We start from the raw sequence: 26512 nt of genomic DNA on the forward strand, positions 1-26512 counted from the left end.
CAACTAGAAATCACTCGGCGATGTCGGCGACTTGAGTGACCCCTCAAGACTCGGTGGGGAGCACTAAAGGAAGCGGCATTCTATAGACCAAAAAGAGAAACGCCTTAGGTAGTAACCTTTGTTTAAAATAATTATAGTCATTATTCTTGCGTGAGAATTATGTACTACTGTCACTATCTATACGCAACCCCCTCGTAAAGCTAAACAAAGACGCTCAAGCTATGAATCGTGATGTCGACATCGACAAAAAGAATGGACAGAGAACCCGACTCTCCTCATTTACCAAGGCCAACAGCACTGCGAGCCCTCCGCTTAAGCTCGTTGAGCAATGCTTCTTGGGATTGCTTCGTGCGCCCAACAGCCTCTGTGTTCTCCACGGCACGTCGAAGCAAGAATCCCATGCACTCCTTGACAGATCCCCAGGTGAGAAGCTTATACACGTTTGGAGCCTCGTATAAGGGAACTTTCTCGTCTGATTCGGATTCTGCGGTCTGGAACCCCTCCAGTAACTCGCAGCTGATCTCATCGGCCATTCCCTGCAGCTGAGCGTAGCTGAGCTCCACATCTAAGCTTCCACCCAAACAAACCTGCTGAAGACGAAGAGCGTGCGCCTTGCGAACTGACTCTCTGTTGTGAGTGGCGATAATAACGTTGACGGGTGGCAACTCAGTTGTGTGCTTAGAAGAAGCCGGTTTGAGCATGGCGTTGTACCGCCGGGTAAGAAGCGCCTCCACGATGCCATCATAGCATTCATCGGTCTCTTCCTTCTTCATCCATATCAAGTGGCGAGGCTCAGTTTTCAAATATGCACCGCGTACCAGCTTAACCCCCAATGTATAGCCTTCGCGACGAGAGGTCTCTAGGTGTTTGGCGAGTGTAGTTGGGGTTGAGCGTAGGTATGCCTGGTAGGTGTTGTAGAAGGTAGCCTTGCTGGGGGTCCGGGAGTTGCAGTACTTCTGGTACTTCATCGTCCACTCCTCGATCCCAGGCTGCACGGCCTGCTCTTCTGCATCCACGAGCAACCGTACATTGCGAGAAATAGCAAGATCGCAAACTTGTTGGATGGCGTGGTCCATGAATGGTGATGGAGCGGCCTGCTGCTGAAGGTAATGAAGTGCTTGAGTACCCATTCCCGTGAATCTTTCATGATTAGCACACAGCCTAACCCGGGAGAGAAAGAGGGGAGCATACTTCAAAGCCACGAAGTCTCCTTCCTGGGCCATATCCACGGTCTGGAGAGTCCCATCTAGCCACATCTTGATCTCCTTTCGGCCTGCCTTTTCATCTCTAGGATCGGTGTTGCACTCGCCCACTAGAACCTCACGGGCATAACCCAGCAGAACACCTCTGTATCCAAGCTGCTTGATTGCGTTAATGGACCTCAGAACTTCGAGCTTGTTTTCGCCAGCGTTGAACTGCTTGTAGAGAGTGTGTTTGACGAGGAGGTTCAGAAGTGGATTTTTTGCAACGTCAAGGAGAGCCGTTTTCGGATGTGCGAGTGCTGAGAGCGTGTAGATGCATGGCTTCAAAAGTATCGACGACGAGGATACGGAGAGGATCAGCAACGACCGCAGCACAGAGGAAAGAGGCAGCTTGGCTAGTGGAGAGGACGATGGTTTCTTGGGAGGAGGGGTTTGATGCCAGAGGCTGCTTGTGGAATCGGCTGCGAGCGATGACTTCGCGTTGCTTGTACGGCTGACGAATCTCGCCACTCGATAAGGTGTTGGCGGCTTGTTCGATAGTGCCCGCACTGAGGGACGAGGAAAGGCTGCTTTCATCGTTCTGCTGCTCAGAGGAAAGAATATCGTTGCTCAATAGGCAGGGATAGATGTAGAAGCTACTGGAGACGATGAAGCTGAACTAAGGATACTTTGTTGAAGGATGTGGTAAAGAATATCATGGTGATAACAAGAATGTAGATAAGACGCTAGAGCCGGTGGAAGCCGCCTTGGACCGGCAACACAGGGCATGGCAGTGATGGCAGTCACCTGAGCATGTGGTGATTCTTGTTCCTCTCAGTTAAGCAGCCGGCCAGTACCCGTTCCTCGATCTTCCCATTCTCTCAACGATAGGACTTTGGGGCAGAGGGTTCAAGCGCTGGTGGAGGGTGACTAGACAGTCCGAGATTTCTATGAGTAAAAGATACTTTCCTGACCCATCTTGGTGGAGAGAGGCCCAGGAGATTGTGAGGGCCATCTCGGCATTTTTCCCATCGAGATCTCAGAAGGCCGTCGAAGTTCTGTACCGATATCTTGATCACCGGTTCACGGGCCGGTGCCAGATTCTCCACCGGGAAGTAGCTTCTCTGAACCGGGCCGGTTGATGACACTCCAGATGTCAGACTGCCTTGACACAGTCCGTCATATCGCCACTCTTTGGTCAACTGACAATCTTGCTTGCTGATTTTCATTCACGTAAGATTATGACTGCAACTTCTTGGCCTCGTCTACCACTGCTGCACCGGTTGAACCGATTCGTCATTTTTGCCTCGACTTTAAGGCATGAATACCCTCCGGTACCGCTATGCCCCTCATGGACTAGCGTCCTGTGGTGGGATCAACGCCCGGTGATCAACCTTTATTGTCCAATTAGAAGCTTTGCTGTCACGCGCAGATGGGCCAAGCTTTTGTGCCCTGGGCCATTTGGTCAGGATTTTTTTATGCCAAGCATTCAAGCTTCGAAACAAACACCCAGCAGCTTGCAGCTGAGGGTCCCATTAGTCACTGAAACGACTTCAGGAAACGCGGTTCGGACCGGATGAACTGGTTTACCCTTGAAGAGAATCACGGGAAACTGCGGAGAAGACCCCGGATTCGAGGCAAACTTGAGTAGACGACCACAGCATGTTGTGAGCATAGGGGTTAAACCTCCTTTCTCATCTTTGCAAGGTCGAGTTAATGCCAAGGGGCGGTGGTTCTGGACCACTAAGGCAATCGAAGCACCCTTGAGATACGAAGACAAAGCGTCAGCGTTATCTCACCGAGCGCTTCACGCGAAGTTACTCCCATCGTCGATGTGTCCCCCAGGACTCCACACACCCCTGGCACCGTGGTACCGCCCAGGACTCTCCAAGAGCCAATAGGGTTAATCCCCGCACAATCCATTCCGTGAGTAAAATTCGTCTCGTGGTGGAAATGATAAGCTGTTGACTCAGCAAATCTGGGGACTCACTCCGGCCTTCATTTTTATAACACCGCAGCCTCCGCCGTGTCGATTTTCCATCTCACACATACGTGTTATCCATCCATACCACCCAAAATGAGTCCTCCCTCCGTCAAGAGCATGGAGGAGGGCAGGTCTGAGCCCGTCCGGTCTGATACATACGGATATGGGGAGTCGAAAGCTGTGGAAGGGGATATGGTCGAGAATATTTCCACGAAACGTGGCTTGTCTTCTCGACAGCTGCAGCTGATTGCTATCGGAGGCTGTATCGGCACGGGTCTCTTCGTTGGCGCAGGCTCGACCTTGTCGCTTGTTGGTCCTGGTAAGCATCTTTGATAGATGATCGAATGTCACTCAATACTGATACTTTCTAGCGCCGCTGCTGATGAGCTATATTGTTATGTCTTCTGTTGTTTGGTTTGTAATGAACGTTTTGGGAGAGATGACTACCTACCTGCCCATTCGTGGAGTCTCTGTTCCCTATCTTATAGGCCGATTTACTGAGCCAACAATTGGATTTGCAGCCGGTATGTCTTACCCCCTGTTTCGTGGTCCATTGTACTAACTCTCACTAGGATACAATTACTGGTACTTATCGCAGCCCCGATTTCCCCTTCTCAGGTCTAACGTTAGCAGGTACTCGTTCGCGATGCTATTAGCGACGGAAGTTACGGCTTCGGGTGTGATTATTGAATACTGGAACCCGCCTGTCAGTGTTGGGCTTTGGATTGCAATTGTCCTCGTTGGCAAGGAACCTATTACTTTATTGAGAAGCCGTGGACTAACAAGAGCAGTCATCCTCGCCCTCAATGTGTTCGCCGTGTCGTTTTACGGAGAAGCCGAGTTCTGGTTCGCGACATTGAAGATTCTTGCTATTATCGGTTTGATAATCCTCGGCGTTGTCCTTTTCTTTGGTGGAGGTCCCAACCATGACCGCTTGGGTTTTCGATACTGGCAAGAACCAGGTGCTTTCAAACCGTACATGGTCCCCGGGAATACTGGGAAGTTCTTGGGTTTCTGGACCGCTTTTATCAAATCCGGGTTCTCCTTCATCTTTTCCCCCGAACTTATCACCACGGCCGCTGGAGAGGTGGAGGCGCCGCGTCGGAACATCCCCAAGGCAACAAAGCGTTTCATCTACCGTATCTTCGCATTCTACATTCTCGGAAGCTTGGTTATCGGAGTCACAGTTGCGTACAATGACCCCGCTCTCACTGCTGCGGTTGACAGCGGAGGGTCTGGCGCTGGCGCTAGTCCTTTTGTTGTCGCTATCCAGAACGCTGGCATTGGAGGATTGAATCATGTGGTCAACGCGGCCATCCTTATATCTGCTTGGTCCTCCGGCAACGCGTGGTGCTATGCTGGATCAAGGACCCTCTATTCTCTTGCTGGAGAGGGCCAGGCTCCCAGGATCTTCATGCGCTGCAACCATAACGGTGTTCCTTGGGTGGCTGTAGTTGCGACATGGGCCGTTGGGTTGTTATCGTTCCTTAATCTGTCTAGCTCTGGAGAGACGGTGTTCTTCTGGTTCACTAATATCACCACTGTGGGTGGCTTTATTAACTGGGTGTTGATCGGTATTGCATACCTGGTATAGTTTTCCTGCCCCAATCGAGGTGACTGGCCTTGACAGACACTGACCAGAACGTAGCGATTCCGCAAAGCAATGAAGTTCCACAACATGTTGGAAATGTTGCCATTTAAGACCGCTCTACAGCCTTGGGGCTCCTATTATGTGATCTTTCTGGTGACGATCCTAACGTTAACGAATGGATACGCGGTGTTCTTTCCAGGGAAGTTCACAGCTTCAGACTTCCTGGTCTCTTACATCGTGATCGCTATTTTCATTGCTCTATATGCAGGACACAAGATTTGGTGTCGAACCCCGTGGATGACAAAGGTGTCAGAAATCGATATTTTTTCTGGCAAAGAAGAGATTGACCGTCTCTGCGAGAACGACTTTGAGCGCCATCCCCGAAACTGGCTGGAGCGTATTTGGTGGTGGATTGCTTAGACCTCATCATATAGCTTGATTAGATCTCTAGATTCTATAAATCATCCCTTGACACATTTACCATGGTTGTCTCGCTAGTAGCAGAAGCAAAGTCGCGATAACGGAAGCGTTGTGCAGATCATAACGTCTGAACAATGAGCCCATACGCCACGAGTAATCGTCAACAGCGGAATCGCATCTGGACTCGGATGGCTGGCGGGGCCGATTGTGCCGCTGAGGATCCGGCCCGGTGTCCCGGCACGCGAACAGCTACCGGGACATTCTTTCTTGCTTGAATACTCGGTCAAGCGATCTCTTCTCTTTTGGAAACATCATTGGTTGCAGCAAAGGTTCTCCAACTACTGTCGACAGCCCCCGTCAATAACCGGCTGCTTCAATCACGGGACCTTCCCCGCATACCTGCATCCTGTACTCCCTTCGGGGTTCCCCCCTCTTTCTCCTCTTGTTACCTCTCGACTCATCTCTGCATTGAGAATTGGGATTTGTTCTGGATACAGACAGACTGAGCCTGAGAAACACATTCATAATGCAATCTTCCCTATTGCTCCGGGCGAGGGGCCTTCCAGTTGCCAGAACGACCTCAACATTTGCTTGTACAAGGACGGCAGCGTACGCCACTTTCAAGGTCCCACGCATTGACAACGAGCCAAACGTGAGATTCAGCCAGCACCGCTGGAAATGAAGCATCGCTAATGTTTCTAGAAACACTACGCTCCTGGTTCTCCAGATCGGAAAGCCCTCCAAGCGGCGCTAGCAAGAACCCAACAGAGTGCTCCTCTCAATGTCCCATTAGTGGTCGCAGGAAAAGAGGTAGCTTTTTTCTTCGCCGGGAATCGAAAGGTTACCATCTACTAACATTCTTAGATTGGAGCATCTCAGACACTGACACAAATGAACCCCGCCTCACACGGTCCCGTGGCCACCTACTCTAACGCAACGACGCGAGACGTCGAGGCTGCCATCGCTTCTGCGCTTGAGGCTCGCAAATCATGGTCCTCCACTCCGTTTGCTGATCGCGCTAGCATCTTCCTCAAGGCGGCTGATCTAATTGCGACGAAATATCGTTATGATGTGATGGCTCTGACGATGCACGGCCAGGGCAAGAATGCCTGGCAGGCTGAGATCGACTCTGCGGCTGAACTGTGCGACTTCTTCCGCTTCGGAGTCAAGTATGCGGAGGATCTGTACGCCCAGCAACCGGTGCATCATGCGACTGGTGTTTGGAAGTAAGTTGAGCGCCTTGCTAGGAGCGATCAATGCTAACAGGGACAAAGCCGCGTTGAATATCGCCCGCTCGAGGGATTCGTTTACGCCATCAGTCCCTTCAATTTCACAGCTATTGGCGGCAACCTTGCAGGCGCACCCGCATTAATGGGTAATGTGGTTGTTTGGAAGCCTTCCCCGTCTGCCATCGCGTCCAACTGGCTGGTTCACCAGATCCTCTTGGAAGCAGGCCTGCCCAAGAACGTCGTCCAGTTTGTTCCAGGTGAAGCCGAGGAGGTGACGAAGACTGTCCTCAACCACCCCGAGTTTGCTGCTCTGCACTTCACCGGCAGCACCAGCGTGTTCCGCAACCTATACGGCCAGATCTCCACGGGAGTGGCCGCTGGCAAATACCGCAGCTATCCCCGCATCGTGGGCGAGACAGGCGGCAAGAACTTCCACCTCATCCACAAGTCAGCGGACGTCCGCAACGCCGCTGTTCAGACTGTCCGTGGAGCTTTCGAATTCCAGGGCCAGAAATGCAGCGCCACATCACGAGCCTACGTGGCAGCCTCTATCGCCGACGAATTCTTGGAACAGGTCGTGACCGAGACAAAGAACCTCAAGGTCGGCCCTCCCACCGACTTTTCCAACTTCTGTGGCCCTGTCATCCACGAGGCCTCCTTCAACAAGCTGAGCCGTGTGATCGAAGAAGCCAAGAATGATTCGGAACTTGAGCTCCTGGCTGGAGGTACCTATGACTCCTCCAAGGGCTGGTACATTCAACCCACTGTCTACCGCACCTCCAACCCCGATCACCCTCTTCTTTCCCGGGAGCTATTCGGTCCCATCATTGTCATCCACGCCTACAACGATACCACAGAGGCCGACTTCGTCCGGATCTGTGAAAAGATCGACCAAACAGGTGAATACGGCTTAACCGGCTCTGTCTTCGCTCAAGACCGCGAGGCCCTCAGCATCGCAAATGATGCGCTCCGCAATACCGCCGGTAACTTTTACATCAACTGCAAGAGCACCGGCGCCGTTGTGGGACAGCAGCCTTTCGGCGGTGCGCGTGCCAGTGGCACGAACGACAAGGCCGGTAGTGCCAACCTGCTCTCACGGTTCGTTAGCCTGCGCTCTATCAAGGAGGAGTTCGTCCCGACGTACAAGGTTACGTATCCTAGCAACGAGTAGGCGCATGCCTGCTATGGTTCATATCAAGGCTGTTTATATTCCCCATGCTGTTACATCGGTCCGAGTCTAAATTGCATCTATCCTGGCGTTTGTTATTTGACGAAAAGTCACGACCGCATCTATACTCATAGTGATACATCAATACCATACATATTAGTATCTACGACATTGAAGAGACCGGATTAAGCCTTCTCAAAACATTTCTCAACGAAAACCCCCATTTTCTCCCTCGCCCTCCTCGCGAACTCCTGCAGATCCAACTCGCTCCCCTCCCCATCTCGTCCCCGATCAAAAATCTCCATCGAAAACCACCCCCGAAAACCCGTCGTCAACACTGCACTCCCAACCACCTCAATAGGCAAATACCCCCCGTCATATGGCATCGGGCGAAAATCATGACTCCAGCGACCCCTCGGTGCCGCCTCGTCCTCCCCAAGCTCGGTACTCAACGGCCCGCCAGCGGAGTCCGCAGTTCGATATCCGTCTGAGACCTGGAGGAGATAGATTTTCTCCGCTGGAACGGTGGACGATAACTTGGCCATGCTCTCTTCGAATCGTCTTGTTATCTCCATTTCCCCTTCTGATCCCGGAGTCACGTCATCGATTATCCCCGTCGACGTCGTCGGATCTCCCCACTCCCCAGCGGCCGATTGGAACGTATCCAGACAAAGCCCGATATTGTCTCTATCGACGTCCCGAACAATCTCCCAGACCTCCCTCCACGTCTTCGCGTGCGACGACCAGCACCAGTTCTCGTATGCGAGCCGCATATTCTTCGGTTCTAAAAGATCCGCCAATTCCCGGAGATCCTCGGTTATATTTTCCCTCAGTGAAGAAAAAGAAGGAGATGGAGATGGTGCTAGTTTCCCCAGCGGAGTATCACTCGACCCAACCTGCAACATATCCGTCCCCAACACCTCCATAAGCCTAATCCACCCCTTCGCACGCGCGAATGCCTTCTCGCGCTCGCGGGACCCACGCGGCCAGCCCTCGAAGTTGGAGAAGGGCTGTAGCATGAGGATTTTGAGGCCGTGCGTGGCGGCGAGGTGTTTTATGTCGAGGGCGGCGGGGATTAGAGAGTGGTAGTCATGGTCTTTGATGTCGACTTCGTGGTTTGCGAGAGTTGAGGCGTGGTTTTGGAGGTCTGGGAAGGCGAGTTCGATCGCTGTGAAGCCTGCAGAACTGAGGATGGAGAGTTTGGTTGGCAGGGGGGTTGTTGTTGTTCCGAGGGAGCAGGTTGCGTAGGAAAGGGGGATCGTGGGGTGGTTTGGGCGCATTGTGTGTATGGAGATTTGTATGGGGGTTTATATGCTTGTGCAGTTTTACAAGGGGCGGTAGATTAAGGCCGGTTTCAATTAATTGGGTTTCTTCTTGAGTTCAAAGGATATTTACGTTCCCGGCTAATGATGTTTTTACTCGGATGGAGTATGACGTCGTGATGAAGTCGAGGATTGATGCTGATCAAGGCTTAAATTCGCCTCAACCCCATGAACGGAGATAGAAACTGCTATAAAATAACCGTGCGCCGGTGATGGAACAACCTGCCACTGTCTTCTGAAGTTTAGAAGGCAGGCATCCGACCGCTATACGTCTTCTGCGTCCCACCATTTTGACCGAGCAGCAGAGATAGCAACCATGCCATTAAACGAACAAATCTCCCAAAAATACCGACGCATCGGCATCGTCGGCGCCGGAAACATGGGCTCCATGATGGCCTTTGCATTCTCCGAACTGGGACTCGACGTCTCAATCTGGGACGTGGCGAAAGAAAATGTCGACCAACTCCTCTCATCAGCCAAAAATGTAAACTACAGGGGCAAGATAGAGGGATTTTACGAAATCAACAAATTCACAGAAAGTCTAGAAGGGCAAGGCGAGCGCAAGATCTTCCTTTTCTCTATTACCCACGGCGATCCCGCGGACTCGGTGCTACACATGATCAAGAAGGACCTTAAACCTAGGGACATCATCCTCGACGGCGGGAACGAGCATTATCGACGCACGGAGCTGAGACAACGCGAGTGTGCGAAGATCGGGGTTAGTTGGATTGGGATGGGTGTTTCCGGCGGATATCAGTCTGCGCGACGGGGCCCCAGTTTGTCGCCGGGAGGGGACGCGGAGGCACTCGAGGCCGTTATGCCACTTTTGGAGGCGTATGCGTCGAAAGATTCGAAGACAGGGTTGCCCTGTGTGACGAGAGTTGGACCGCGTGGTTCGGGGCACTTCGTGAAGATGGTGCATAATGGGATTGAAGGGGGGATGCTGTCGGCAGTTGCGGAGGCTTGGTCGATTCTGTACTATGGGCGGGGGCTGGGATACGCTGAGATTGCTGATATATTTGCCGAGTGGAATCGAGAGGGCGAGCTGCGGAATAATTTTCTTCTGGAGATTGGGTCGGATTTGCTGCGGGTGAGGAAGACGGCGAAGGGTGATGGTAAGGGAGAAGGGGTTTCTACGGAGGCTGAGGATGGCTATATGATTGACGATGTGCTGGATAAAGTGGTGCAAGACGACGACGATACCGAAGGCACGCCGTCCTGGTCGATTATGGAGTCTGCTGCGCGACATGTCTCTGCACCGACACTCGCTACAGCGCACTATATGCGCGTCGCAAGCGGCAATCGCCAGGAGAGGCTTGAGGTCGCAAAGAAACTACATCTGCCAGCTCCGTCTCCGATCCGTGGTATGAAAACCTTTGAAGCGTTCAAGGAACATCTGCGTCGGGCGGTATACGGATCCTTCCTCGCAAGCTTCTGTCAGGGTCTTGAGCTGATCGCCCGCGCCTCGGAGGATGAAGGCTGGGATATCGACCTGGGGAAGTGTCTGCAGATCTGGCGTGCAGGATGCATTATCCGGTCTGAGGGCATCGCAGACATCCTACAGGCTGCCCTCTCAGAGAACAGATCCCTGAAGAATATGAAGTATATCGACAAAGTGGCCGAGGAGTTGAAGAGGACATACGGCTCCGTGAAGGAAATTGTCATCGCTGGCATTGACTCGGACCATTACCTCCCAGCCATGTCTGCTACCCTGGAGTATCTCAAGTACGAAGCAGGGACCATGCTGCCAACCAAGTTCATGGAAGCCGAGATGGACTTTTTCGGTGCACATGGGTACAACAAGCCGAATGTCGCAGGAGAAGATCCAGGGCCAGTCCGCAAGGGACCTCATCATTACGAATGGCGGACAGCTGAATAGCCCATGCATAAACCTATGCGCCATTACGAACTCTGAAATATTGATTTTCGATAACTTAATGGGTTTCTTGAATGAGCGGACTAGATTTTAAGCCTTGTAGTCACTGGCCGGGACGGTAGGCTTTTTATATCGCTGTAACTTGTATCGTGGGATCAACAGGCTGCGAGTGAACGCCGACAAGGCTCGTCCGACAACCACTGCAGAAGGTCGATTTAGAAAACACACTGCTTGCTGGCTTCCTGTATGACTGGGTATAGATCTCTTCGCTCTGCAGATTGTGGAGTTCCTGATTCTTCTCCCGGTGGCAACTTTCAATCGGCGGCAGAGCCAAGGTTTGGATCACCCTGTGTTCAATCAATTGAAAACCCAAGGGGCTTTTCAAGCTGATATCCTGAAGGTGGGCTTGATGCTTGACGGGTTGGTGCCTGAGGAAACAGCACGTGGGAACTTGATCCGCCCTGGGGCCGCGATTTGATTACCCAATCGGGAGGAGGGGCATCGACCCCGCCCTTGAAGATTTTCAGCTTTGCGCCATAATCGCGACTTCACGCAACAATTCACTCCTTCGACTTTTTTATTCCTGGTGCATGCTGACGCGCTCGTTCCCTCGCTCTTTATCCTCCCTCGCTCATCGACCCCACAGGAGAATCGAATCCCCCAAACAGCTCCCTAAAAGAATGGCTGTTCTTCCAAACACATACGACGGTTAGCTCGTTCGGGATGGCCCATGTGGGGGAATTGACTGACTCTCCTTGAACATCTCTAGAGCCCGTCCGTATCGCTGTCATAGGTGGCACCGGTCTTCGTGAACTTCCTGGCTTCACGCAGGTTGCGTCGCTCAATGTTTCAACACCATGGGGCAACCCCTCCTCCCCGATTACCATCCTACACCACCAACACAATGATAAGACTGTCGCTGTTGCTTTCCTCAGCCGACACGGCCTACACCACCAGATCGCTCCGCACGAGGTTCCCGCGCGTGCCAACATCGCCGCTCTACGCTCTATTGGCGTCCGTACCATCATTGCTTTCTCCGCCGTCGGTAGCTTGCAAGAGGAGATCAAGCCCCGCGATTTCGTTGTTCCAGACCAGGTAATTGATCGGACCAAGGGTATCCGGCCCTTCACTTTCTTCGAGGGAGGTGTAGTCGGCCACGTTCCGTTTGGCGATCCCTTTGATGAGGGTGTTGCCAAGGTGGTGAGAGCATGCGGACACAGCCTGGAGGGAGAGGGTGTGATATTACACGACCGTGGTACCCTCGTCTGCATGGGTATGTATCCTCGAAAGCTGCAGGCTCCGTGCATCTAATTTACTAACTCCGTCTTACAGAGGGACCTCAGTTCTCCACCCGCGCAGAGAGCAAACTGTACCGCTCATGGGGAGGCGCTGTTATCAACATGTCGTGCTTACCCGAAGCCAAGCTCGCCCGCGAGGCTGAAATAGCGTACCAGATGATCTGCATGTCCACCGACTACGACTGCTGGCATGAGTCTGGGGACGATGTCACCGTAGAAATGGTTATGGGCAATATGAAGGCCAACGCCGTGAACGCAAAGCACTTTGTCACAGCCGTTCTGGATGAGCTTGCTGCGGATCACCATTCGGACCTTATCCAGGCCAAGCATTATGCAGGTTCGGTGAAGTTTGGTCTGAGCACTGCTCAATCTCACTGGAGTCCTGAAGCTCGAGAGAAGATGAACTGGTTGTTCCCTGGCTACTTTGAATAGGCGACATGTTTCCGAGCCTTGTTCCATATTGGACGATATTACCGTCAGAGTTAGATCTATAGAACATAGCCTGGAATAGAGATGATTTACGAATCGCAATTTGGCTCCTGAGTCCATATGTTTCATCGCGGTGCTCCCGCCTTGTGTCCATGCTGGTTATTGATAAGGATCCTGCGCTTGGTGCGAGGTCGCATCGGGCCACGGCCTGGGGCGGTTATTCTCCCATAGTCACGTGTATTTTGAGAAACCTCCTCGCGGCACGGACTTCAGCCGTGGAATCATTCAGGAGACCCAAAATCCCGTCAATGAAGAATCCCTTCGACAATGAACCAGCTTCAGAACGCAGCAGTCCCAAGACAAGACTGCCATCCGCCGCTGCTCGCATCTGACTCTGATTCGCGCTGAGGAAAATTAGCGGCCGAGTCGTTTGAGACGGTTGGCCAGAATCGTGGTCTCCGATTGGTCTGCTCGCAAATGACGTCACAGCAATATACGCTATACCATTTTGGGAAGTATATGCACCTGCAATGGATCCTCCAAGAGATGTATCAGGACGCTTGGACAGGTCCTGTTCTTATGAAACGGGGATGTAGTGGGGAGTGGGATGGAGGCGAGGCGTTATTTTGATTTGGCTGCAGTGTATATATAAGTCCGGAAGGTGCGAGAAATAACTCTGGCACGTTCACTTACAATGCTCCTCCGTCTCTCCTCGAACCAACTGCCTGGGCTCCGTATAGAGTCGTCCACTCGTTGAACCGTGAGTATTGGCTACATCATTTGCTCCATGCTACGTTTCCTACTTACGGAAAACCTTGACAACAGAACACAATGGCTCTCTCAAAAGAAATCCAAATCCTCCTCGTCATTGTGGGCTGCCTCGTCAGCGTTCTCATCGGCTACTCACTCCACTACGTCGCCACAAACGGCTTCCACGGCGAGGGTCAACCGAAAGAAATGACACATGAGCAGAGACAGTATATGAGGGAATTGCGGATGAAACATTATCACTGGATGGCGCGTGATGCTCGCGATTTTCGTGGGGATGGGCGCTATAGATATGATGTAGAAACGCCGGTTGAGTCGGGGCCCTCCTCGAAGGAGACGTAATATATGTTACCTTATAAGTCTTGCATTGGAGATGGGTTATTGTGGCTTACGCATGTTGATGTCGATGGAGTATTTCGTTGTCGGGTGTGTTTGGCTTGGAGTTTGGTGCTTTTCAGCTGAGATTCTTAAAAAAAAATTTAAATTATCATCAACAGCATGAGAAGTTCTTCAAGATATCTGACTCTCTAGTTGATTTTGATCGGAATACTGAGGGTTTTCAAGAACATAAATCGTCTCCCAGCGGGTGGAATCCGCCTGCTCAAGAGAGGCTAGCGGGGAGTGGAGAGCTCGTGCCCTGGTTTCCAAAGGCGAGGCAACTTCTCTCTTGACCACCCTTCACTCCTTCACTTCAACCAACGTTCCAATCGGCACTGGGATTTTTCTTCCAAGGTTCCTACATATCCCCCCCCTATTGCGGGCAATTTACTTATTTCTGCTCTGTGATCTCGAGACCGTCGTTCCTTGGATGAGTTGGACCATGGACTCGGTACCAGACCTCGTATCCCTGTTTCCTCTCAATTCCAACAACATTTTATGACTCCAGCTGCGTCGTATTGAGCCGGCTACCTTGGTGGATTAGCCATGTCCACCTCACCTCCAACACGCTCACCACCTGAGCGAATTGGGCCTCTCAGATCCCGCCGTGGCTGCAAGGTCTGCAAGTAAGTCTTCCACCGGTTCGAATGGCGCCATTTCTCACCTGGACAGGACGAGGAAAGTGAAGTGTGGAGAGGAAAAGCCCAGCTGCTGTCGGTGCATCACCAGCCGATACAAATGCGAGTACGACAGCCCGACGACGTACTCATACGCCTCCGGCCCTTCCACAAATTCTCTCCTCGATCTTCCGGTTTCGAGTTTTCCAAATACCGTATGGAGGGAGCGCCGCGCGTTTGCGTACTACTTTCAACATGCCGCTCCGTATCTTGCTGGCGGACTTGACCAGCATTTCTGGGGTAGCGTTGTGCCGCAGATGTGCCGGACCGAGCCTGCGGTCTGGGACGCTGTCAATGCTATAAGCACCTTGTTTGAGAGTCCCGAGATATGTCTTGACTTCGTGTTTCTCAGCTTGCGGCATGAGAAGTCTCGTTTTCTCAATCAAGAGCAGAGCGAAGCGCTGGGCTGGTACTTGCGCTCGCTGTCTAAGATCCGAACGCAGATTGAGCGAGGGAAAGTGGATGCGGCGGTTGCTCTAATCAGCTGTGTTTTGTTCATGTGTATAGAGTCGCTTCAGGGTCATGTGGAAGAGGCCTTACAGCTCTATGGCCAGGGTACAAAGCTCATACTTGACCTGCGCGCCATGCGGTGCTCCCCTGCCCAAGCTACTCTGCGTGAGGATACGCTCGTTCCACTCTTTATCCGCCTTGGCACCGCGGCTTTGACAATATCGGGGGTACCAGTCAGTGATCTGTTGAGCGAACTAGAATTCGAAGGAGAATACAAGTTTGCGTCGCTAGAATCTGCCCGCGATTCCCTTGTATCGCTTGCCGCTCAGGTCCTCGTGCTGCAGAAAGAAACCGGCGACAACCCGTTCATCGGCCTTGAAGCGCAGATTACCCCGAAACTTTGGGCCAAACAGATTTATCTTCGGGAACGACTGAACCACTGGTACCGTGCCTACGCCGCCCTGTCACAAAGTATACAGACTAGAAGCTCTTCTCTCGAGACTAGATCCGGCATTGCTGCACTGCTTCTCGCGTTCCATACGACGTTAGCCGTCATAGTTGCGACCTGTCTAAGTAGGAGCGGTTCCGTTTTCGACGCTCATCTTCCGGACTTTCGCACAATTGTGGAACAAGCTGGTCTCTCCCTTGAAGCTTCGGGGAGCCCGGACGGCACTCAACCCGCGTTCACATTTGAGTTAGGCGTCGGCCTCCCGCTTTATTTCACAGCCCTGGAGTGTCGGGAACCCGGTTTACGTCGAAAGGCGCTGGAGCTACTGCGAAAGGCACCTCCGATGCAAGGATTCCATAAAACGGCGCCCGGGCTTGCGATAGCGGCGAAAGTTATGCAATTAGAGGAAGAGTTCAGCAAGAACATGCACGTGGAAAACGCCAGCGAAGCACAAAACCCTGGAAAATATCACCTCCCCACTCCGCCACATGATGACAAAGAGGAAGGCCGTCCCAACCCAATGAGAATACCAGAGGAAGCACGAGTACGGCACTACTGTGTGTTTCGACCCCGGGACCAGCCCTTCTTATTAGGTCCACATGACGTTCGCAAGTGGAATAGGAGTCCAGATCAGCTTTATATCAGGTTCACGAGGAATCGGCGTGATCCCGTCAACGAGACGCTTTGGCATCTGACGGATGAGTGCGTGCCGATGGACTGAATTCAATGGACTGAGGATTACGCGTTGCGGGAAGCAGAGCATCGGAAGACAACTGTATTTGGATATTTCCGTGCTTCATTAACTACACCCCGACCAGCGAGGCGAGAGTGCTCTTTATATTTTCTCTTTCCAACGGTGGCATCACCACGACACAATGGCTTTCCAAATCTTGTTCAGGACACCCAGCTCTTCACTCGATGAAGTCTCTTCCTTGCCCTTATCCTTCATCGGCAACCATCGCGCGACATCCCGAAATAACTCCGACACCCGAAGAGCATCCGCCGCACTCAACTCCCAGCAATCGACTCCATATCCCCGCGCCAGCTCCTCACCCTCAGCGGTAGAAACTACCCTCTGCTCCTCAAGATCAGCCATCAACCCCACAAGGTAAACCTTCGCCTTGCTCTCCCCGCTCCGCGCGAGCTCCAGAATATCCTTTGCCGTTCTAAACGAGGAAGAGTCTGTAATCGAGTACGCAACCACAATAACAGACATCCTCCTATATACCCAGTCGCGTCGCGCATAAAAGCACCCTGTATCCGTGGCCTCCATTATTTTGTAATCAACGGGAGGACTGTCCTTCTGCGTATCAACGTGGAATCCATGCTTTACATACATTTGGACACCGATAGACACGTTATATTGGTCGTTGTTGAATGTTCCATCGACGAACTGGGTTATCAAGGATGTTTTGCCGACTTGTTTCATGTTATCAGTAAAGGACAGGACACAGTTCTGTTTCCACATTTTGTGCCTTCCTACCTTTTTGGGCGCCAAACACCACGACACCGAATAGTTCTGTTTTGCTCATGTTGCTGCCCTGGATGAGGATAGTATTGACAATTAAACCCTGAGATGCGCAGGAAACTTCGAGAGAACGAAGAGCAACGAGGCAGATGTCAAGATGAAGAATGACGTTCAACACGACCTCGTATTCAAGGCGTCGGCTCCCATTACGGTAAAGTTTGAGGAGTCCTCCCTTGGCAGAGCGTTGACTTGGAGCCTAATGCAGGCCATCTGTTATGCCTGAATTTCCGGTCACGAAGTAATCAAGACCTTCGTCATCTCCCCAAATCCAACCCCAATCTGAAGAGATGGCCCGTGCCCCAGCGCCTACGTCCAACCGCCACATTCCCATTCTCGAAAGATGTCATTCAACTTAATCTTTAGAGTGGACACCGAAACTTTCAGTGAGAACCTCCAGCCACCGCCTCTTTCCCAGGCAAAAAAAAAAAAAAAAAAAAAAAAAAGGCAAAAAGTCATGAAGAGAACGACGGAAATCTCCTCCGCCTACCACCGGGGCGCATAATGGTTGACTTTCGCCCTTCCCACGGTCCGAACGTACCGACTGAGTGAGCAGGTGATTCAATCCTCGCCATGAAAAAGAAATATCATCCGAGTGTCCCGGGCCAAATACAGTGCGGTGAGAGATGGCCCTCATCCATCTTCCCTGAAAGTTCTTCGTTGAGGAAGTTGTAGACGAATCGACCCATGGATCAACGGCCATCGTGGAAACGCAACAAGAATGCGGTACGCAGTGTGGACGGGAACCATCCATGGGACGCAACAAGGCTATTCCAGGGTGAAGCTCAAGCACGGCTTAACTTCGCGGTGGAAGGGTCGACCAGTGCAAAATAAAGTTGAAAAAGCAAGAGAGGAAAAATGAAAGAGAAAATAAGGGAAACAAGTCTGGAGAGGAGACACTGGGGCTTCTGGAACCAGAATACGAAGAAATTAAACGATACTAGAGACCATATATCAACGACTGTCAGGTGCCTGTGAGAGGTCCGAAGTTAACGGTCTGTATCTCTCAGCGTCTTCCCAACTAATTCTTCTGATATATATCTCTCTCACTACTGTGTCAAACTCACTAACACGTCCTCTGCAATCTCAAAGTGTTGTCTGACGTATTTCGAACTTGACGCTTGGGATCTCGAGCGCCTGACCTCGAAAAAAGTGTGCGAGGGTTATGTGCGTGTACATAAAGTTTATATCGAACTTACTAGCAGTTGTAGTAGAATGAATGTTGATACTGGATGCTGTCGCTCGAAGGAAATAGACCTATATCCACCCACCAATCCGACCATCTATTTGCACGCAAAGCCCACTTGTAGGAGAACCAGGAGCCATGCCATAGTATTGGATACGGCCGCATCCACGTGGGACAGCGGGCCGTCTCCTGATCGCTTAACAAAGTCTATTTCATCCCAACATTCGGTTTGATATTCTAGCCCCCCTTCTGGGCCGTCTCTACCGTGTCCTTCCGTGTAGACTTTTCCTGCTTCCCAAAGCTACTCAACAGCCAAGCCAAACCTTGAGACCGTCGGAATACAAATCCGAAATGCTTGCCTTCCACTTCTGGGCTAGCTACCGAGCAAAGCCTATGGATAGCCCGGGTTAAAACCCTCGGCTTGCCGTAGGACGAGCCCTCTTTTCGTCCTCGCCAGCATCCAATCCATCTGTCGCAATACCCACGAACAACAGCCAACAAGGTGCCTGGAGACCAAGAAAAAGTTGAGCAACGACAACGATCTCTCAGGGCTCCTCCATCCCAAGCTCACCCTCCACACAACGCCAGACCGCGGACGCCCCCGAAACAAACCAACCCCAAAGCCAGCCAACGACGCACGCAGCAGAAAGCCTCGACGAGGTTCCCGGCGAAACGCCAGCCGCGAGTCCAGAAATGAATGGAGCCACACTCGTCCCGAACACGGGGCCTCCAGGACAAGACGAGATCTGGGATGCCATAGTGGAGGAAATGATCTCCCGCATCGAGAGTCTGACGGCCGATATTAACGCCTTGTACGCGGAAAGGAAGAAGATAAGCGCGGAAATAGCGCGCATACAATCCGAAATGTAAGCCCGCAAGCAGATCTAGTTGTGTGTATAAAATCCTGCTGAGTTGTTGTTGGAATTCTTTTTGTTAACACTCTGCTGTCAAACAGGGCACAAGTGGTTGCTGCGAATCAACGGGAGGAGAGCCAGGCAGGGTATGCTACTATGACGCTTTGTTTTGCCGCCATGACGCCTTTGCCGGAGGACGAGGAATAGTAGATATATGTGAATTGGCGGATTTCTTTGGGAAGGCAAAGTGGTTCAATTATTATGTTATGTGGTCTACAGGTTGTCCTGCTGGTACACTAGTATAGTTAATTGTTGAAGTCTTTTATTTCTAGATTCCTCCCATGGGCATCCTAGGATCTGATTCCTAGTCTACTAGCATGTTGACTATCCTCTTATAAGGCCAACGTAGTAGGTAATAGTTACTTATATTGCTATGGCGCTTCCTAACAATTCTATAGTTACTAGGTTTAATTCTTTTAATTCAGATTCCAGTTCTACGTATACCGAACTTATCTGGGTTGCGGAGGAGTTTGATGAGGGCGATACAGAACTACAGAGCAAGAGTAACATGCTGAACTCTACAAGTAATGTAGGGCCAAAGTCATGCATGAAGCTCTGTAGCAACTGGAGTATGTCTTATCCAAGAATCAAAGGCAGTTGCTACAGGGGTACCTGCATTGGTGGTGATGTAAATCATGTCTACTCCCGCAGACATCCATCCTTTTACAGGCTATGCATTGCTAAACTCAGACAGGTGATAATAATAATCAAAGGTATCCCGATCCACATGACGCCTTCTCCTCTTATTTGATGCTACCTACGATATGTAGCAGAGCAGGAAACACACCCCGGGTCTGCTAAGTGCGCATATTGGTTTCCCTAGAAGACTCTATACAGCAAATAAAAAAGAAAAAGAAAAATACTCGCCAAGCCTCCAGAAACTAAATTACTTACCCCCGCCATCAAAGGGGATGCCCCAAAACTTGTTCGCGCTAAAGTATCTAGAAACGCAGCGGCCGTCGAGAACCTGGGTCTACACTTCGTAGCGCAAATTGCGGATCCACCCCATAGGAATCAACTACTTTCTTCTTCTTGCCGAAAACGAGGCCGGGGTGTCCTGCGTTCATGGTAAGAGCAGCGGCGCCCATAATCCTGGTCGATCATTTTAGTGAGTACTTCTTGCTTGCCTGAATGGAGTGAAGAGGAGGGAAAAAAAGGTGTAACATAACATACGCGGATTCAAGCGCGATAAACAATGGCTCGTCGCGGAAGAAACGGCTGAAGTAGCCCTCATGCAGCTCGACAACACGATAGACACAACGAAGAAGGATGAAGAAGATCGAGAGGAATAGAAGGCCGAGAAAGATCTTCATGCGCGCCGGCTCGAGGTGTATACGGTTTCGCCGACACGAGTTCAAATAATCGAGGAAGGTGACGGTAAATGTGGTCAACGTGAAGACCTGGAAGACTAAACCTGCGAGCGAGATGTTTACGCCGGTGTTTACGGCGTCCTGGGTTGTCGCGACGCAGGACAGGGCGCCACCGACGGCCTGGAGGACGAGAGATACGATGTCGCATGGGATGAAGATCCAGTAGAGCAGCTTCGGGTTGAATCGTGAGATGCGGTCGTCGATATGCATGATACTAGCCAGCCATGTTGTTAAAATATGAATTTCGGTGTCAAGAATGTCGACGGAAAAGGACTTACGTTTGCGACAAGAGGACGTAGATCGCTGCACAGAAGAAGACTGGGGCGATTGTGATGCATACTGAAATGAGATTGTGGTTAGACTCGGCATCAATTATGCGAAATCCCCTCTTCCCCCTCCACCCAGCGATATCTTACCAATCTGCAAAATGAAACCGTTAAAGTCAAACGGATTATCGTATAATATCAGCCGACCGACATAACCCACGATCTCGAGGATACACCCAGCGATTAATGTGACCATGTACCCCCATTCTCGGTGATAGATTCCCTGGCCGACATTCAGTAGCAGCGAGAGTCCGAAGATCGCGATAAAGACGGCACTTGCGGGGACGGAGGGTCGGTATTGCAGGATGCTCCATTCGACCGGACATAACTCGAGGGTGCAGTTCGCGGCTGGACCAAAGGCGATGAGGCCATTTGGGAGTGACATTGTTCGCAACCTTGAAGCCCTTTATATAGTGATCTGTCTTCTTATTGGCCAGAAAGTGTCACGTGTGATTACTGTCACGTGGATCACTGGAACGTGACTTCCCAAACACCTGTCAGGCGGAAGAGCCTTTCACGAGTGAAGGGTTGACCCTTTTAAGTGGAGCGGCAATTTCCTTCAACACCCCAGGCACAACTTCCACCTCCCTAGCAGTCAACAGTCATTTCGGACCGAGATCCACGACAACCTGGTTCGACAAGCGCACAACCCCCCGTGGAAAAAATCTGACACGAGGCCTTGGTTGTGGGTGTTGCGTGTGTAATCCAGGCACGTTGAATGTTCTGGTGGGTTGGAGGAAGGAGAGTGACATGAGAAATTGTAAATGGGACGATGAATCGCCTGGGAATGCCGAGGTTCTTTCTTATGTTCCCACGCTTGTGCTTGATTGATAAGGCACAGATGGCCCCACTGTTGGAACCGATCCTGTATCGGAGTGACTCACCGTTTGCCAAATTGTTGGGTTCTTGAGGTTGGTCGTGTTTCAGGTGATTCGTGGCGTGGAAAAGGACAAAGTTGGAGAGGTCTCCACCTGTTCACAGGCCCGAACTCAATCAAGGTGGGCGCAATATCTTCCCAGTTTCAGAAGCTGATATTGAGGGAAGTTTCTCTCAAGCATCACTCTTCGAACCGTCCCAATCACCATCACACACTTTCTGCCTCATGCAAGACGCCGCATAAGCACTAAGCCTCCCTGCTCAGACCCTAAGAGTGACGGAGACTCCTCCGAGCAAGAGAGGCTGTTTTGCGCGCCAAAGCTGTGGCGCTTTCGATCAGTGGCCAGTCAAATCTGGCCAGTCTCTGCAGTTGGGATGCGGAGCTTGGAGGGGAGTTTCGGACATTTTTGAAAGTCGAGCTCGGGGCACCGAGCCCGATTTCACAGCGGTCCAAACCTTTTCAATCGTCATGAGGAACTGTTGGTCGACCAACAAGAACAGCCAAGCGCAGATGTTGGCAATCAAAGCCTCTATCCATCTGTCGTCGGTCCGGTTTTACGTGCCATCTCCAATGCGAAACGCTTGCAGAGAGCATAGCACTGCCTATAACTGCTTTGAGTATTTCACGTGTTGGAAGGAGTAACTGCGGCATGACAGGAAGCTCGCGGCCAAAGCGCAGCCACGCACGCCTAGGAGAGGTGCTGGATGTGTGTAACAGGGTGGAAGGAGCAAAGTTACTTCGGCCAAGTGCCTCAGCCTTGGAGTCTTCTTACTGTTTCCTATCATAGCTGCGGCAATTGCAGATGTAAAGGTGGTGCGTAGTTGCAGACAACCTGTTTATCCTCAATCAATCCTGCGTCGCACATGCCATTTCTCCATTGGTCACACCAGCTGCGATGATTATATATTCTAGGACTACTAGTAACAATATTCTGAACTTGTAGCATTTATATTCTAGAGAACGAGGACCGTTCTTTGTTACGTTGATAAGCATTCACCACATGTAGTTGACACAGGAAAAGGTGTAGAAAATAGAAATATATCCTTTTGTCCGAGGACATTTCTTATGCCCAAAGATGTCAACTATGGCCACCATGCGCCTTTTTGGCATACAGTATTCCACAAGTACCTTTTTGTTCCAGTAAATTATATACGCGTAATAGTAGTATGGCAAAGCAAAGCAGATTGCTCTAAGACCAGGAGCCAGAGAGGAACGCTTTCTGGTGTGATCTTTAGTTTTTTCTAACACTTTTTTCATCTTGTTCTCCCATTATCTTCATAGTGGCTGGTAAAACTAGGTTGTGGCTTGGGTACGAAGGACTTCACTTGCAATTGTCAATCGAAAGTGTGCCTTGCAAGATGTATATTCAGGAGCGGAAGAGGGCTCGACGTTCTCAACTCTTCCGTGCGCTCTGAGTGGCTGGAGACCCAGCTTGCGTGAATTGCCTCCCTGCAGGAGGTGGGATCGTCGGGGTCGTTGGTTGGGAGAGACCCTTTGATGCCTGGGGCAACAAACAATTTTCGTTCTGGCCCTGCGGAGGCATCTCGACCTCCGACGTCTTCAATTCTCTTGTGGTCCGCCCACTCCACACCTACAATTATCCCAGCGCCATCATGTCGTCCAGATCATTATGGCGTAGCCTAAATTTCACCACCCAGCGACGAATCGCACTGGCTGAGACCCCATATCGCTGCTTCTCATGCTCCCGACGGAGGCTAGCCGACCCCAGAGCCGACAGTGAACGGATGACCCATTTTGGCTTCACGAACGTCCCCGAGTCGAAGAAGGAGACAATGGGTATGCGCAATTTATGTTTGCCACCGCAGGCCTCCTTTGATTGTTGCTAACGAGGCGCTATGAATGTCTAGTCAGCGCCGTCTTCAGTTCAGTCGCTTCATCATACGACACTATGAATGATCTTATGTCACTTGGTATCCATCGCCTATGGAAAGATCATTTTGTACGCTCATTAAATCCCGGCTCTACCATCACCTCCCGAGACCCAGATGCGACTGAACAGGGCTGGAATATCCTCGATATTGCAGGTGGAACGGGCGACATCGCGTTTCGAATGTTAGACCACGCGACGAACATCAACCACGATACCCGCACGCGAGTTACAATCGCTGATATCAATCCTGACATGCTTGCAGAAGGAAAGAAGCGCAGTCTTGAGACTCCGTATTACAAATCAGATCGCCTCTCTTTTATGCAAGGCAATGCGGAACACATGCCCTCCATCCCCGACAACTCCGTTGACCTCTACACCGTGGTGTTTGGAATTCGCAACTTCACCGATAAACAGGCTGCCCTTGTGGAAGCACACCGTGTGTTAAAGCCAGGTGGTGTTTTTGCATGCATGGAGTTCAGCAAGGTGGATAACGCCCTCTTCAATGCGGTTTACAAAAATTGGAGTTTCAGCGCGATTCCCTTGATTGGCCAGCTGGTGGCCGGGGATAGAGAGAGCTACCAGTATCTGGTGGAGAGTATTGAGAAATTTCCCAGCCAGGAAGAATTCCGGGGTATGATCCAGAAAGCTGGATTCATGATTCCTGGTCGAGGATTTGAGAATCTCACAGGAGGGATTGCTGCGATTCACAAAGGAATCAAACCCTTACGGGCGTAATCGACCGTTCGGTTGGGGCCTATTTTCAGCATCGTGTATTCTAGCGCCTCATAGACATTGTACATTAATGGATCTGACAGACGTAGGAGCCGAGAAGCGGAATCGCTCGGCGGGGCGGGAAGGGATCGCCCTTAGCAGGCATCAGAATGGCTTCTGATGAGGTGATTTGCGTTCCGGGAATTGAAAACCATGCATTAGCTTCCTTCATTTACTCCGAAGAATTCCAGGAGACATCCTCTGAATACATTTCGGGCTGTTCCATTTACTTTCGATTATCAATCGAGGACGGACAGATTCAATCCCCGACATCTTCCATACCGCCGATACCCGATCTCGTCTCTTGGAGGCTTTGCCCCTCCACTCTTCCGTTCGCCTTTCGACACTTCAAAGTCGAGTCCGACCCTCTTGTCAGGTCTACTCCTCTGGGAGGAGACAGATTGCTCTTTCACACAACCTCCGAGAATGCCATCTTAAACAATGGGGCATCTCGGGCGGCGCGTCCCGCTCTCATCCACCATTTCCTCCTCGAGCGCACCTCTCCAGGACGACTTCGCCCGTCTCCCAATGACCCCTCCGGAGCCCGCAGATGCCGTCCTACCAGCTCCAAAGGACGCTGCAGCTGTCAGTGCCGCTATTCACGTAATTTCTACAGAGCGCGCTGCTCTCACGCATCTCGAGCATCTGTATCAGACAGATCAGCTTGCGCAGAATAATCTCGCCCGCGCGGTGGGCAACATTGCGCGGACCATTCGCAATGGAAACAAGCTTGTCTGTTGTGGTGTTGGGAAGAGTGGCAAGATTGCCCAAAAGCTGGAGGCCACTATGAACAGCTTGGGAATTCATAGCATGTTCTTGCATCCGACGGAGGCGCTGCATGGCGACCTCGGCATGATTCGGCCGGTAGGATCCCAGCTTTGGCCGATGCATATTGCACGCAAGCTCACCATAAGCCATACAGAACGATACCCTGTTGTTGATCTCTTTCTCCGGTCGAACTCCGGAATTGCTTCTCATGCTCCCGCATATACCCTCGACCGTCACGGTTATCGCTATCACATCCCACCTCCACCCCTCCACTTGCCCACTCTTGTCCTTCCACCCCTCCGATATGGTCATTCTCCTCCCATCCCCCATCCACGAGGACGAGGAGACTTCCATTGGGATTGGGGCCCCCACATCATCTACGACCGTAGCCCTGTCACTCGGCGACGCCTTGGCCATTGCGACTGCCCGCAAGCTGCATTCCTCCCCAGGAAGAGGGCCGGCAGACATCTTCAAGAGTTATCACCCCGGCGGTGCAATCGGAACTGCATTAACGGCCTCAACTCCAATGAGTATGTCCAACGCCTCCATCACGTCAACCCCATCAGACTTCCTCCGCGTCCGCCAACCTATCTCGCCCTTCACCAACACGCAAGAATTTCCCGGCGGTCCCCTCATCATCGACCTCATCACCCCGCTCGACCAGGTCCCAACCGTCGTCTCAACAGGGAAAGTCCGCCTCCTAGACGTTCTCCTCACAGCAATCCAACACCCAAGCGCCAAATCATGGGTCTTCGTCTCCCCCACTGAGATCATCCCCCCGCGCCAACTCCGATTCCTCTCCCAAGGAAGCTACATTGACATGGACATTTCGTCGCTCGCTGACCTCGGCGCCTCATATCTCGTCCCCCAAAAGGACTGGCTTCTCATTCCAGAGTCCTGCACAATCGAGGCAGCGCGAAACCTCGTTCCCGCGGGCTCTTCCTCCCCGGTGATGGTAATCGGCGTCACGCGGAGCACTGATTCAACAGAATGCATCGGCGTCTTCGAGGCCGAAGATCTCTGGAGTAACTGTGATGGCTGATCGGCTCTGCTTTCGCTATGTTTCTCATTGGATCTATCCACCCAGTTTTGAACTCGCCATTCTCTTACCCCCAGGAAGCATGCCTTACTCCCTCAGTTTCACATCATGATGTACATGAAACTTTACGGGCTTGAAATCTCCTCTCCATATTTTCTTCTGACTTTTGCCGACTAATTTATACCTAACCCCCCTTCTCGTGTGATTTGTTCTAACCGCCCAAGCTGCGTACATAGCACCGGAGCCTGGGGTGAGTGAATTGCACAAACTCGCTTTTTGCATTTGCGGAAATAGAATCTGATTCAAGAGGGTGGCTCTACTTCGTCCTATTTTTTTTTTAAGGGTGCGGTACTCTATTCAAAGTAAAGACCTTCTGTATATACATTGGTTGTACAGGGCCAGCTGTGAGGCCTAGCTCTACCCAGGTCTATCTAACTATCGGTACATGGAAACATCGAAGGGTATAACATCAAAGCGGACAAATAAATCATAAAAGAAGCAGAAACAACCACCAGAAATCATCTTAACACATCAATCATGAAATCCGGATGCCGTGGCGAGATGGTTGGGTAGAAAAAGCAGCAGGTAGAAACGAGTCTTTCAGTAGAAGGACGAGATATCAGAGG

The 26512-nt window shown here is 51.4% G+C and overlaps 12 protein-coding genes across 12 annotated transcripts; 8 read left to right on the top strand and 4 right to left on the bottom strand.

Annotated features, from left to right (window-relative positions):
* Positions 1-275: 275 nt before the first annotated feature.
* On the bottom strand, positions 276-1778 carry BJX67DRAFT_378278 (proline dehydrogenase family protein; the record flags this gene model as incomplete). The annotated part of the gene is made up of 2 exons (XM_071032314.1): positions 276-1140; positions 1192-1778. The coding sequence occupies 2 exons, from the start codon at positions 1776-1778 to the stop codon at positions 276-278; spliced, it is 1452 nt and encodes a 483-aa protein (XP_070889271.1).
* A 1056-nt stretch (positions 1779-2834) lies between these two features.
* Positions 2835-5439, top strand: BJX67DRAFT_279461 (amino acid permease/ SLC12A domain-containing protein). Its single transcript, XM_071026630.1, has 5 exons — positions 2835-3484; positions 3537-3689; positions 3738-3750; positions 3799-4753; positions 4814-5439. Exons 1-5 carry the CDS (start codon positions 3259-3261, stop codon positions 5174-5176), a joined length of 1710 nt encoding a protein of 569 aa, XP_070889272.1. The 5' UTR covers positions 2835-3258; the 3' UTR covers positions 5177-5439.
* On the top strand, positions 5440-7667 carry prnC (delta-1-pyrroline-5-carboxylate dehydrogenase prnC). Its single transcript, XM_071026628.1, has 4 exons — positions 5440-5828; positions 5879-5986; positions 6041-6402; positions 6451-7667. Exons 1-4 carry the CDS (start codon positions 5703-5705, stop codon positions 7574-7576), a joined length of 1722 nt encoding a protein of 573 aa, XP_070889273.1. The 5' UTR covers positions 5440-5702; the 3' UTR covers positions 7577-7667.
* Positions 7668-8959, bottom strand: BJX67DRAFT_279429 (sugar phosphate isomerase/epimerase family protein). The gene has a single exon (XM_071026629.1). It carries the CDS (start codon positions 8851-8853, stop codon positions 7759-7761), a length of 1095 nt encoding a protein of 364 aa, XP_070889274.1. The 5' UTR covers positions 8854-8959; the 3' UTR covers positions 7668-7758.
* Positions 8960-9211: 252 nt separating this feature from the next.
* BJX67DRAFT_390956 (6-phosphogluconate dehydrogenase, decarboxylating) lies at positions 9212-12501 on the top strand (the record flags this gene model as incomplete). The annotated part of the gene is made up of 3 exons (XM_071034695.1): positions 9212-10729; positions 11543-12044; positions 12104-12501. 3 exons carry the CDS (start codon positions 9212-9214, stop codon positions 12499-12501), a joined length of 2418 nt encoding a protein of 805 aa, XP_070889275.1.
* A 692-nt stretch (positions 12502-13193) lies between these two features.
* On the top strand, positions 13194-13716 carry BJX67DRAFT_345140 (uncharacterized protein). Its single transcript, XM_071028333.1, has 2 exons — positions 13194-13258; positions 13324-13716. Exon 2 carries the CDS (start codon positions 13330-13332, stop codon positions 13606-13608), a length of 279 nt encoding a protein of 92 aa, XP_070889276.1. The 5' UTR covers positions 13194-13258; positions 13324-13329; the 3' UTR covers positions 13609-13716.
* A 239-nt stretch (positions 13717-13955) lies between these two features.
* BJX67DRAFT_279538 (Zn(II)2Cys6 transcription factor domain-containing protein) lies at positions 13956-16011 on the top strand. Its single transcript, XM_071026632.1, has 3 exons — positions 13956-13998; positions 14049-14270; positions 14317-16011. Exons 2-3 carry the CDS (start codon positions 14191-14193, stop codon positions 15938-15940), a joined length of 1704 nt encoding a protein of 567 aa, XP_070889277.1. The 5' UTR covers positions 13956-13998; positions 14049-14190; the 3' UTR covers positions 15941-16011.
* Positions 16011-16975, bottom strand: BJX67DRAFT_279534 (small GTPase superfamily). The gene is made up of 2 exons (XM_071026631.1): positions 16703-16975; positions 16011-16638 (listed from the first exon to the last, which is right to left on the bottom strand). Exons 1-2 carry the CDS (start codon positions 16749-16751, stop codon positions 16082-16084), a joined length of 606 nt encoding a protein of 201 aa, XP_070889278.1. The 5' UTR covers positions 16752-16975; the 3' UTR covers positions 16011-16081.
* A 1648-nt stretch (positions 16976-18623) lies between these two features.
* On the top strand, positions 18624-18991 carry BJX67DRAFT_378286 (uncharacterized protein; the record flags this gene model as incomplete). The annotated part of the gene is made up of 2 exons (XM_071032315.1): positions 18624-18796; positions 18886-18991. 2 exons carry the CDS (start codon positions 18624-18626, stop codon positions 18989-18991), a joined length of 279 nt encoding a protein of 92 aa, XP_070889279.1.
* A 650-nt stretch (positions 18992-19641) lies between these two features.
* Positions 19642-21449, bottom strand: BJX67DRAFT_390957 (RTA1 domain-containing protein; the record flags this gene model as incomplete). Its single annotated transcript, XM_071034696.1, has 5 exons — positions 20631-21449; positions 20493-20553; positions 20018-20428; positions 19867-19936; positions 19642-19671 (listed from the first exon to the last, which is right to left on the bottom strand). Exons 1-5 carry the CDS (start codon positions 20923-20925, stop codon positions 19642-19644), a joined length of 867 nt encoding a protein of 288 aa, XP_070889280.1. The 5' UTR covers positions 20926-21449.
* Positions 21450-22557: 1108 nt separating this feature from the next.
* BJX67DRAFT_345155 (class I SAM-dependent methyltransferase) lies at positions 22558-24258 on the top strand. Its single transcript, XM_071028334.1, has 2 exons — positions 22558-23214; positions 23286-24258. The coding sequence occupies exons 1-2, from the start codon at positions 23031-23033 to the stop codon at positions 24041-24043; spliced, it is 942 nt and encodes a 313-aa protein (XP_070889281.1). The 5' UTR covers positions 22558-23030; the 3' UTR covers positions 24044-24258.
* A 24-nt stretch (positions 24259-24282) lies between these two features.
* On the top strand, positions 24283-25931 carry BJX67DRAFT_279604 (uncharacterized protein). The gene is made up of 2 exons (XM_071026633.1): positions 24283-24943; positions 25002-25931. The coding sequence occupies exons 1-2, from the start codon at positions 24521-24523 to the stop codon at positions 25887-25889; spliced, it is 1311 nt and encodes a 436-aa protein (XP_070889282.1). The 5' UTR covers positions 24283-24520; the 3' UTR covers positions 25890-25931.
* The last annotated feature ends 581 nt before the right edge of the window (positions 25932-26512 follow it).

The sequence above is a fragment of the Aspergillus lucknowensis genome (genome assembly GCF_044049455.1).
Source record: "Aspergillus lucknowensis strain CBS 449.75 chromosome Unknown BJX67scaffold_6, whole genome shotgun sequence".
Lineage (NCBI taxonomy): Eukaryota > Fungi > Ascomycota > Eurotiomycetes > Eurotiales > Aspergillaceae > Aspergillus > Aspergillus lucknowensis.